Here is a 12,299-nt window from a genome sequence, read left to right as displayed (position 1 = left end):
AGCGAGAGAGAGATGATAGATAAATAGCTACATAACTAGAAAGAAAGAAAGAAAGAAAGAAAGAAAGATAGATAGATAGAAAGATAGACAGACAAGACAAGACAAACAGACAGACAGGATAGATAGATAGATAGATAGATAGATAGATAGATAGATAGATAGATAGATAGATAGATAGATAGATAGACGATAGATAGATAGATAGATAGATAGATAGATAGATAGATAGATAGATAGATAGACAGACAGACAGACAGACAGACAGACAGACAGGATCAGTAGATAGGTAGAGAGAGAGAGATACACACACACACAGAAAGAGATTGGTAGATGATTGATAGAGATATAAGAGCCATGGTGGTGCAGTGGTTAGAGTGCAGTACTTCAGGCTATTTCTGCTGACTGCTGATTATCAGCAGTTTGGCAGTTCAAGTCCCACTGGATCAAGGTTAACTCAGCCTTCCATCCTTCCGAGGTGGGTAAAATGAGGATCCAGATTGTTGGGGGCAACAGGCTGACTCTGTGAACCACTTAGATAGGGCTGTAAACGCACTGTGAAGCGGTATATAAGTCTAAGTGCTATTGCTATTAACAACAGATAGAGACAGAAAAATTGATAGATTATGGATGGATGGATACAAAGAGAGATAAACAAAGAGATTCATAGCTGATAGACAAATATAGACAAAGTGATAGAGAGAAAGAATGATAGAGACTGATAGAAAAGAGAGAGAGAGAGGGGGGCAGAAAAATATCACCTACCTCATTTTGTTCAGCTTCACTCATTTCTGGTCGTTCCAGAGAAAGCAATGAACTAGCATGATTTGGGCATTTAATTCCACTGTCTGTAAAAGGTGGAAGGGAGTTTTAGAAAGCAAAATCAGACATCATATTCATTCCTTGGTTGACTAGATAGGAAACACTACCACTTGAGCTGCACACAGCCCGTATAGCTGTACACAACCAAGAACCTATGCAACGAGCCACCTCTATGCTACCTCAACCCCTGAGCATTGATGTCTGAGGAACTCTGGGAGTTGAAGTCCACCCATCGTCAAGTTGCCAAGGCTGAGAAACACTGGTCCAAAGACCTCCATTTAGGGATCTTTACCTAGCAAACTGGTCTCCCTGTTATTCAGCTTGCCGTCTTTGTAGATCTGTCTATTTCCAGAGTCCAAGTCCTCTTCTTTCTCCCCTTCCAGAGAACCCAGGCACACCTCCTGCAGCGATTGGACAAACAAGAGACAAAAAAAAAATTACGAAAGAAAGAAAAGGCAACGGAGTTGAGTTTTCTGCACCAATGAATCCCAAATTTCTTGGCTCCCAACCCTTTTAAGGCAGGGGTGTCAAACTAGATTTCATTTTTTTTAAATTTTTTATTAAACACATAAACACGTCAACAAAAACAAACACATAACTTAACACAACATAGGAACAAAAAGTTCCATCATATATCATACAGAAGTTCCGTATCGGTTTCTTTACAGTTAGTGTTTTCCCTTCTATACATTTCGATCTTGCATTCATGGTCTCCTTATTCGTTATCCATTTTTATATACAATTCTCTTATTTATTGATACTTAGCTATTTGTGCCAAAATATTGTTTACCTATATTGTGTTTTATATTCTTACTGTGATTTATTCTCTTACATACACTTATAGGTATACATTCACATATTTATTCTTTTCTTATACTTTTGTTATTCCATTTAAAAGGTTGTAATTTGGGTTGATTTGTTTACCATCCCTAGCGCCTGTTGTAACACCACCTATAACAATAGAAAAAGAAAGGGAGGGGAGAAGGAAGGAGATGAGAGGAGGAAGGAAGTAGAGAAGGGAGGGAAGAAGGAAGGGAAAGGAGAAGAGGGTGGAAGGGAGAGAAAGAGAAGGAGAGATAGTAGGAAACGAATAGCAATAGCATATACTGCTTCATAGGGCTTTCAGCCCTCTCTAAGCAGTTTACAGAGCCAGCATATTGCCCCCAACAACAATCCGGGTTCTCATTTTACCCACCTCGGAAGGATGGAAGGCTGAGTCAACCCTGAGCCGGTGAGATTTGAACAGCCGAACTGCAGTCAGCTGAAGTAGCCTGCAGTGCTGCATTTAACCACTGCGCCACCTCGGCTCTTAGAGGAAGAGTGGAGGAGAGTTAAGGGAAGAAGAAAGAGGTAAGGAGAGGTGGGTGGAAGGGAGAGGAAGAGAAGGAGAGGAGGGTGGAAGGGAGAGGAAGAGAAGGAGAGAGGGCAGGAAGGGGAAGAGAGAGGGTAAGAGTAGGGGAGAGGTAAGGGAAGAAAGAAGGGGAAGGAGAGGAGGAAGGAAGGAAGTAGAGAAGGAAGGGAGGGAGAAATGAAAGGGAAAATAAGGTCAAACTAGATTTCATTGGGCGTGGCACGACAAAACCGCGCTCGACTAAAGCGCGCCCGATTAAACCGCGTCGCTGACGTCATCAACAGGGCGACAACAGCGAGCGTGGAGAAAGAAGGGCGCTTTAAATAGCGCTTTGAAAGCAAGCCGATTCAAGTTAAGGTAAGGGTTAGGGTTAGGGTTAGGGTTAGGTTAAGGGTTAGGGTTAGGTTTAGGGTTAGGTTTAGGGTTAGGTTTAGGATTAGGATTAGGTTTGGGGGGGTTAGGTCTAGGGGTTAATTTTAGGTTTAGTGTTTACAGCGTGCTTCTGTCTCCGCGCTGTTGTCGCCCTGTGATGACGTCAGCTACGCGGTTTCGTCGAGCACCCTTTAGTCGTGGTGGAACCTTCATTGAGGGCCGCATTAGGGTTGTGTTTGACCTTGGGGGGGGGAGGGTCGTGGCCAGCTCGAGATCACTCATGTCTGGGGCTCCTGTGGTGGCCCGAGGGCTCTGCCAGAGAAAACAGGCTCCCGAGCTCCGTTTACAGCTGCAACGGCCTCCTGCAACTTTCTGCCAGCAAAACTGACCTGCCATTTCCTGCTTTCGTCCTCCTGGTGGTTCAACAGGAAGTCGTCCATCAGAGCCACCGCCTGAGAACACGTGTCTGGCCCTCCAGCTCGGATCCAGCTCTGGAGCTCCGATGGGAGGCTGGCCAGGAACTGCTCCAGGATCAGCAGCTCCAGGATCTGCTCCTTGGTGCGTCTCTCCGGCCTCAACCATCGGTGGCAAAGCTCCTGGAGTTGCCTGTGGATGCTTCGGGGATCTTCCACCTCCCGGCAGCAGAATTGCCTGAAGTATTGGCGTTGCGCCTCCAACTTGATGGCTTCCTCTCTCAAGATGGCGGCCTTCACTTTGGTGTAGTCTTCCCGGTCTCCAGCTTCCAAGCTTTGGAAAGCCTCCTCAGCTTCTCCGCTCAAAGCGGGGAGGAGACGGGCCACCCACTCTCCTCTGGGCCAATGGCAGGCTTGGGCCACCTGCTCAAAGGAGGCCAGAAAGGCCTTGGGGTCTTCCCAAGGGGAGGCCTCTGACGGAATAGGATTTCCTGCCCCGGGTTGACTGGGCTGAAGTGTCCTGAGGAACTCTTGCCACTGGATTTCCCAGCGCTGTTGCATCGTCTTGCAAGTCTCCCTTTGGCCCTCCTGAGTTCCGGCCTCTTGTAAACCATCTGCGTTATATTCCAGCCGGACAGCACAATTGTTTTCGACATCTCCTGGTCCTTCATGATGGGACCTGGTGGTTCCTTGCCTTCCTTCTTTCATCTCTTTTCCGCTTTGGTCAATTCTGGCCAAGCCGAGATTTAGCAACAGGTCTTCTGGAAAACAAGATGGTAGGCAGATGGGTTCCCTTTTGACCTTCCCAATGGTGCCAGAGATCTAGCTAGGCCTAGAGGTCATCGTTGACATTCGACCACAATCGAGCTCAAAGTTTCCATCGCCATGCAAGTGAGTCCCCCCCCCCATATTTTACAATTTTGAACATGGGATCATGGGGATGCTGCAACGGTCACTAAACAAACTGTCGTAAGTTTAGGACACCTTGTTTGCAAACCTGATGGCACGAAGAGGTAGTTCATTTGTTTAGGGACGGTGCAAAGTTACATCCGCATTTGAAAAAGGGACTTATCACTTTTCATACTGATCACCATTAACCATCCTGCAAGGATCAAACGATCAAAATTTGGACGCTTGTCAACTGACTCATATTTATGACGGATGCAGTGTCCCCGGGATCCTGCAATCCCTTTTTGTGACCTTCGGACAAGCAAAATTATTGGGGAAGCCAGTTTCCCTTAACAACCGTGAATACTAAGTTAACAACTGCAATGATTCACTTAACAACAGTGGCAGGAAAAGTCGTAAAATGGGACAAAACTCACTTAACACGTCTCACTAAGCAACATAAATTTTGGGCTCAACAGTGGTCATAAGTTGAGGACTATACAGCAAACCATATTAAATCATGGTTGATACATGGCTGATACTAAGCCACAAAATCTGGTTTATATGGCCACAGTGGCCAGAGGCGCACCATACCTTATGCTAACCTATATCATCATCATCATCATCATCATCATCATTGTCTATCCATTGCAGGATGAAGGCTTCTTCAGTATGTTTCCAATCTATATGGTCCTGACCTTTCTTTCGCCAATCGGGCCCGCAAAAATTGCTATACACAACCCATTATGGTGTGGTACACGAGCTCACTTCAAACAACTAAGATATAACACCATCCGGCTTCAAACCATGGTTTGCAACATATTCATCAAATCCCTTTCTTTCTTTCTTTTCTTTCTTTCTTTTTCTCTTTTTCCTCCTTTCTTCCTTTCTTTCCTTCCCCCCTCCTTTTTCCTTCTTTCCTCTCCTTTTTCCTTCCTTTTCCCATCTCTCTCTCTCTCTCTTTCCCCTTCATCATCACCACCACATCATCACCATCATCATCTTACTGTTCAATGCATTATTTATTTATTGGCTCATTCATTCAGATTTTGGGCCAGCCAACGTCCAGTGGATTTTGGGCCACACACAAAACCGAAGAAGGCAGACAACTCAACAACGCATCAACTGGGCACAAAGTTTGGCAACTATCGCCGCTTCTCCGTCCGCCCATCCCGTCCGCCGCCGCCGCAGCGCCCGAGAGAGGCGGCCGTGGGACCGGCGGTTGATGGCCCCGAGAGGTTTCCACCACCGGCTCCGGGGAGCCCCCGACCGTACCGGAGGCGTCGGAGGGGAGGCCGGCAGGCGCGGAGGAGGCTCCCCGTCTGTTCCGCGGGAAAGGGAGCGGGTGGGACTCGCGCGCTGGGCGACTCCCTCCCGAGCGGGGCGGAGGTGGGCGGCTCTCTCCGGCGCGGCAGGCCCGGCGGCTCCGCTCCTTCAACGTTTCAATGGCGGCGGCGGCGGCGGCGGGGGCGGAGAAGAGACGATGCGCGGCCGCCCTCTCCTGGCCGGCGGGACGGAACGGAGGAGGAGCGCGGAGGGGAGCCGGGACCGGCCGGCGGGTCAAGGCGGAAGGGAGGCGCGCCGGGCAGCGCTTGCAACTCGGCAGGAAGCAGGTTGTCCCAGGCGCCCCGCCCCGCTGGGTTCCTCTGACCTTCATGGAAAGTCTCCCTTAGGTGGAATGGGCCCCAAGTGGGAATCTCAAGCAGTCAGTTCTTTCTCCCTCCCTCCCTCCCTCCCTCCCTCCCTCTCTCTTTCTTCCTTCCTTTCCTTTCCTTTCCTTTCCTTTCCGCTTTCGTACTTCCCTCCCTGCCCTCCTTTTCCTCCTTTTCTCTCTTCATTTTCTTCCTTCTTCCTCTCCCCTTTCTTTCCATTTCTCCCTCCCTCTTTTTCCTCCTTTCCTCTCTTTTTGTACATCTCAATCTATTTATCTGTCTGTCTGTCTGTCTATCTCTATCATATGAATCATCTATGACTATAATATGAATCATCTATCTACCTACCTACCTACCTTCCTTCCTACCGCATCTATCGTATGAATCATCTATGACTATAATATGAATCATCTATCTATCTATCTATCTATCTATCTATCTATCTATCTATCTATCTATCTATCTATCTATCTATCTATCTACCTACCTACCTACCTACCTACCTACCTACCTACCTACCTATCTCTATCATGTGAATCATCTATGACTATCATATGAATCATCTATCTACTATCTATCTTATCTATCTATGTCATATGAATCATCTATCTATCATATGATCTATCTAACTATCTATCTATCTACCTACCTACCTACCTACCTACCTACCTACCTACCTACTTTCCTACCGTATCTATCGTATGAATCATCTATCTATCTATCTATCTATCTATCTATCTATCTATCTATCTATCTATCTATCTATCTATCTATCATCTATCTATCTATCTATCTATCTATCTATCTATCTATCTATCTATCTATCTACCTACCTACCTACCTACCTACCTACCTATCTATCTCTGTCATATGAATCATCTATGACTATCATATGAATCATCTATCTATCTACCTACCTACCTACCTACCTACCTACCTACCTACCTATCTATCTGTCTTATATCTATCCGATGCATTTTATTTATTGGCTCATTCATTCAGATGTATTTTCCACCCATCTCCAGTGGACTCTGGGCTGGATAAAAAACTAAAAAAGGCATTGAAACAGTAAAAGATATTAAATAATTTTATTTAACTATAGATTTACAATACAATACAATAGCAGAGTTGGAAGGGACCTTGGAGGTCTTCTAGTCTAACCCCCTGCCTAGGCAGGAAACCCTGTACTGTTTCAGACAAATAGCTATCCAACATCCTCTTAAAGACTTCCAGTGTTGGGGCATTCACAACTTCTGGAGGAAAGCTGTTCCACTGATTAATTGTTCTAACTGTCAGGAAACTTCTCCTCAGTTCTAAGTTGCTTCTCTCCTTGATTAGCTTCCACCCATTGTTTCTTGTTCTACCCTCAGGTGCCTTGGAGAATAGTTTGACTCCCTCTTCTTTGTAGCAACCCCTGAGATATTGGAACACTGCTATCATGTCTCCCCTAGTCCTTCTTACTATTAAACTAGACATACCCAGTTCCTGCAACAGACTGGTTTTAGTCTCCAGTCCCCTCATCATCTTTGTTGCTCTTCTCTGCACTCTTTCTAGTGTTTCCACATCTTTTCTACATGGTGACCAAAACTGAATGCCGTATTCCAAGTGTGGCCTTACCAAGGCATTATAAAGTGGTATTAACACTTCAGGTGATCTTGATTCTATACCTCTGTTTATGTAGCCTAGAACTGTGTTGGCTTTTTTGGCAGCTGCTGCACACTGCTGGCTCATATTTAAATGGTTGCCCACTCGGACTCCAAGATCCCTCTCACAGTTACTACTGTTGAGCAAGGTACCACCTATACTGTACCTGTGCATTTCGTTTTTGTTGCCTAAATGTAGAACTTTACTCTTTTCACCATTGAATTTCGTTTTATTAGATAGTGCCCAATGTTCAAGTTTGTCAAGATCCTTCTGTATCTTTAGCCTATCTTCTGGAGTGTTAGCTATTCCTGCCAGCTTGGTCACCAGTCATGATTTAGTCACCAGTTCATGATAAATGCATTTGTTACTAGTAATTGTGAATATGGTTAGTATCAGATAGCATCCCTGCAGAACAGCATCATTTGCATGCAACATTGCTTCTCATCTCCAGCCCTAGAAATCAGGGTGGATTTGATTTAAATCAAGTCAATTTAAATCCTGATTTAAATTGCTAGTAAAAAGGCTTGATTTAAATCAACTTGATTTAAATCATAATTTTCAAAGAGCAGCTGTCATCTCTGCCCCGCAACGGACTCACCAACAGTCTCGGTATTGCAGAATATACAGCCTCGTACTACATAACTAAACTCCATTTCCTGCTGAATAACCCAAATTATTAATATATCTTAAATAGAAAACTATCTTTAGATAGATTTTTATTCCCAAAGCATTTTATTAAAATAAATTTGATAACAATGAAAGAAAAATCCAATTTAAATACAAAAATATCTGATTTTTATTTTTTAAAAGAATCATCAATTTTTATCCACCTGCTAGAAATATTTCAAAATAGCTTCTCTACCCAGCAATGTAAGAAAATGTGTGGAAGAACAGAGAGGCTTCCTCTTTTGTTGAATCTTTCTTAAGTGTGGCACCCACAACCGGACACAATACTTCGCCTGTGGTTTGACCAAAGTGAAATAAAATGCAACAATTACTTCCCATAGTTTAGAAATTCTGCTTCTGTTGATGTAGGCTAAAATAACATTTTCCTATTGTGTAGCCATCCTACATTGTTGATTTATTTACAGTCAATGCTATTCTGAGATACATTTCAGAAGTAATATTAGCAAACCAGATATTCTTTCACCTGTCCATTTCTGTTTCTGAATTAAACTTTCTTAGGGAATGGGCTGATAACTTGCTTAGGAACCAAATTGATAAATTGTACATTTTGTTCTATTACTTCCAGCCCATTTCTTTAACTTACCGTACATAAGTGCTCTGAATTTTTACTTCTACCTTAAGACACCTTCCAACTATTTTATGTCATTTGCAATTTTGATGACCATTTCATCCTCTTTTTCATCAAAGTCATTTATTTTTTAAAAAAATGAAAATTATAGACTGCAGGACTGCATATTTGTTACATCCCAAAAAATTCCATTGAATGAAAAACCATTAATGAGTAGTTAAGTACAAGTTTCAAGTGGAATTGAAAGTAATGGTTATCATGTATGTAGGTATGTATGTATGTATGTATGTATGTATGTATGTATGTACGTACGTACGTACGTAAGTACATACAACTGCCTAACATGTAAAAACAGCCCAGGTTTGAATCCAAATAAGGGTATGGCTAGCTGATGAGAGCAAAATAGCTAAATATGTATGTATGTATATGATTATCATTACTTACACACACACACACACACACACACGGCTGAGTGTGTATGTGTACCAACATAATTCTGGATCGCCTTGAGCAATTTCAACCAAACTTGCTTACTCTCAGGAAACAAATACTGTGGGGGTAATCCCTAACACCCCTCAGGGATGGTGTTCTGTTAGGATACAGCCTGTTGTGCCTTAAAATGGCTTCTACTGTACTGTCTTGAAATGGCTTCTACTGTATAGCACTGTGGAGTTGCTATGGCTTCACAGTACTCTACAAGGGGGCTCCATCTGGTAAGGGGAAAAATTCAACATTAGAAATTGTGGTGACGTTCATGGTAGGAGGGTTGGGATAAATATATACCCAGGCAGCGCCAGGTTATCAGCTAGTTGTCTATAAAACCTTATGTGGCATAGTACCAGGTATCTAAAGGATTGTCCTACTCGCAAAGATACTACCTGTCCATTAGGTGGGTAGGAGGGCCATAGTCTGTCAGCGGGAACCAGGAAATGGGCTTTTTCAGTAATTGGGCTGTCATCTGGAACACCTTTGCCACTCAAGACCTAAAGGTGCTTTTTTCAAGAGGCAAACTATAGATATTTAGCTATGCACTTTGGGACGAACGCCCTTCAAATGGTCCAGGAGTATGAACAGATTTCCGGGGGGGGGGGGGGGATTCCATACTACAGGAACGATTTGCGCTTCAATACAATACAATACAATACAGTACAATACAATACAATACAAGTTGGAAGGGATCTTAGAGGTCTTCTGGTCCAACTGGCAGGAAACCTTCTATCGTTTCAGACAAATGGCTATCCAACATCATCTTAAAGACTTCCAGTGTTGGGACATTCACAACTTCTGTAGGCAACTTCTGTTCCACTGATTAATTGTTCTAACTGTCAGGAAATTTCTCCTCAGTTCTTAGTTGCTTCTCTCCTTGATTAGTTTCCACCCATAGCTTCTTGTCCTGCTCTCAGGTGCCTTGGAGAATAGTTTGACTCCCTCTTCTTTGTGGCAGCCCCTGAGATATTGGAACACTGCTATCATGTCTCCCCTAGTCCTTCTTTTTATTAAACTAGACATACCCAGTTCCTGCAACTGTTCTTCATATGTTTTAGCCTCCAGTCCCCTAATCATCTTTGCTGCTCTTCTCTGCACTCTTTCTAGAGTCTCCACATCTTTTCTACATCGTGGCGACCAGTTCAGTTTGATCTTCAGTTTGAGATCAGACAACACAGACTCATCCCCAACAGCCTGTGCCCGTCTTCCAGAGGGAAGGGACACAGGGCAGGCAAAGACCCCGTAGAAAGCACAGCTCCAACTTCACAATGACTCAGGAGACCCCGATAAACTTCCAAGTAGCCTCAACGACTCTCTAAAAAGAAAGCAGATGACCAGCTGTCCGAATCCTTCCGTTCCTCCCCATCCAGTCGGAGCTGAAGAAGCTTCTTGGATGAGAAGCGAAACGTCTTCAAAGAAAACAAGGAAGTCCAGTTGCCTCTTGAAAAAAAAGCACCTTTGGGACAACCACGAGTTGGATGACTGAGAAGCTCCGTAGATATTTGCCACCCAAGGATAGGATAATGAGGACAATTAATCAGTGGAACAACTTGACTCCAGATTTTGTGAATGCTCCCAACACGGGAAATTTTTAAGAAGAGATTGGACAGTCACTTGTCTGAAATGGTATAAGGTGATCTGCTTGACCAGGGGGCTGGATGAGAAGACCTCCAAAGTCCTGTCTTATTCAATTCTATTCTATTTCTTAAATCACAGGGTCACAGCACCCTGCAACCAGTTGTAAATATGAGCAGGTTGCCAAGTGCCTTAATTGCACAAGTCACTGCAGGGCTGGTGTGACAGTCTAAAGGGTAAGAAGAGCCTTCTCAGTTGCAGCCCCGACGCTATGGAACAATCTCCCCGTGGAGATCCGCACCCTCACCACCGTCCAGGCCTTCCGCACAGCCCTCAAGATCTGGCTATCCCGTCAGGCCTGGGGATAAGACTTTACTTTCGCCCCTCCCGAATGTTGAATGAATGTTGGGTTTTTACTGCTAATTATTTTTATTCACATTTTCTTTTTGTGTTTTGTCCTGCACTCCCCCCCCCCCCCTATTATTGTAAGCCGCCCTGAGTCCCCTCAGGGAAAAGGGCGGCCTATAAATGCTTAATAAAATGGAAAAAAAAAAAAAGAACAGGTTACATAAGTCACTTTTTCTCTGATTGTCGTATCTTTAATCAATAAATGAACAGTTGTAACTTGAGGACTATCTGTATTCATTGGCAGGTTCTCCAATATCACATTTTGATGAACAAAAAACTTCCTATCCTGGGGAGATTCATCAATGTCCTTAGGATCAGTTCAGGATGGAGTGGGGTGATGTGGGAATTTATTTCTGCACATTTGAAACTTATCCTCTTTGGAATCATTCTCTCTGCATTTGTTTCTTTTTTATTGAAACAACTAACAAACATTAAAACACGCACGCACAGAGGCACTGAATTGACTAATTGATAGGAAATAAACCAAAAATAAAAGCTGATAGTTAACAGATAAATGGATACCCTTTTAAGATATACAAACATATATTTGTGAATATCTAAAGGATAAAATAAAACATAAATACAAACATTTTAAGCACTCATACTTGATATTTTTAGCCAGAGATATTTCCATATGCAAAGATTTTCTACTTATTAGGAAAAATGTTGTTAATATAGCTAAAAACTCTGAATAAACAGATATACAGATCTTCAAAAACTTTTTACTGTTGCATTCATTCAGCTGTGATGAATTCATGAATTCATTCAGTTGCATTTCCCACCCTTCTAAACATTGCCAATTCAATCCTACCATCCTTTAAAACCTAAACCATTTAATTTCCAAACTTTTGTGATAACATAATTAACAATAACAGACACTTTGCACCCATGTTTAAGTTAGGAAAAATAAAATATAGACCAAACAGCTGGATTAATTACAGAAAACTATTGAATTTTCCCCCCAATTTAACTTTTCCCAGACTGTCTAGAATAGATTCTAGAAAATTTATCTTAATAAGCAATAATTTTCTGAATCAATTAAATTTAAACTCTTGAATTAAAAAGGAATTCTGTGCCAGGAAATGTCCTAAGCAAATGATGAAGTTTAAATCCTGAATCGCCTTCTCAAACTTTTTTTTTAAAGCTTTTAAGATAGATAGATGCAGAAATGTATACAATACTGAAATTCTTTTAATTTCAAATTACTGTAAGTAAACCATCTACAGTTCGTCAAATCGTGTATGGAATCTCTGATGATTGTTCTCTAGGTTTGGTTATTTCCAGATATTTCCATATGTCCACAATGAAGTTTCTCATATTTTCTTAATTATACATATCGGTTGAGTTTGTCTGTGGAGACATCAGTCATCCACCTCATGGTTGTTCCAAAGGTGCTTTTTCAAAAGGCAACTGGACTTTGTTTTCCCTTGAAGATG

General features: G+C 42.8%; 1 protein-coding gene across 1 annotated transcript in view; it reads right to left on the bottom strand.

Annotated features, from left to right (window-relative positions):
* LOC148047356 (uncharacterized) overlaps positions 1-4,626 on the bottom strand; it is a 10,250-nt gene extending 5,624 nt beyond the window's left edge. Inside the window, 3 exon segments of the mRNA XM_087711440.1 lie at positions 763-845; positions 1,112-1,220; positions 2,932-4,626. Of these exon segments, the coding sequence (XP_087567566.1) occupies positions 763-845; positions 1,112-1,220; positions 2,932-3,663 (924 nt within the window). The 5' untranslated portion in view covers positions 3,664-4,626.
* Positions 4,627-12,299: the final 7,673 nt, after the last annotated feature.

This window comes from Thamnophis sirtalis, unplaced genomic scaffold, assembly GCF_051295495.1.
Source record: "Thamnophis sirtalis isolate CommonGarterSnake01/CBP01778 unplaced genomic scaffold, rThaSir2_p1.2 scaffold_3, whole genome shotgun sequence".
Taxonomy (NCBI): domain Eukaryota; kingdom Metazoa; phylum Chordata; class Lepidosauria; order Squamata; family Natricidae; genus Thamnophis; species Thamnophis sirtalis.
Note: the sequence above shows the minus strand (reverse complement) of the source record. Positions and strands in the feature narration are given on the sequence as shown.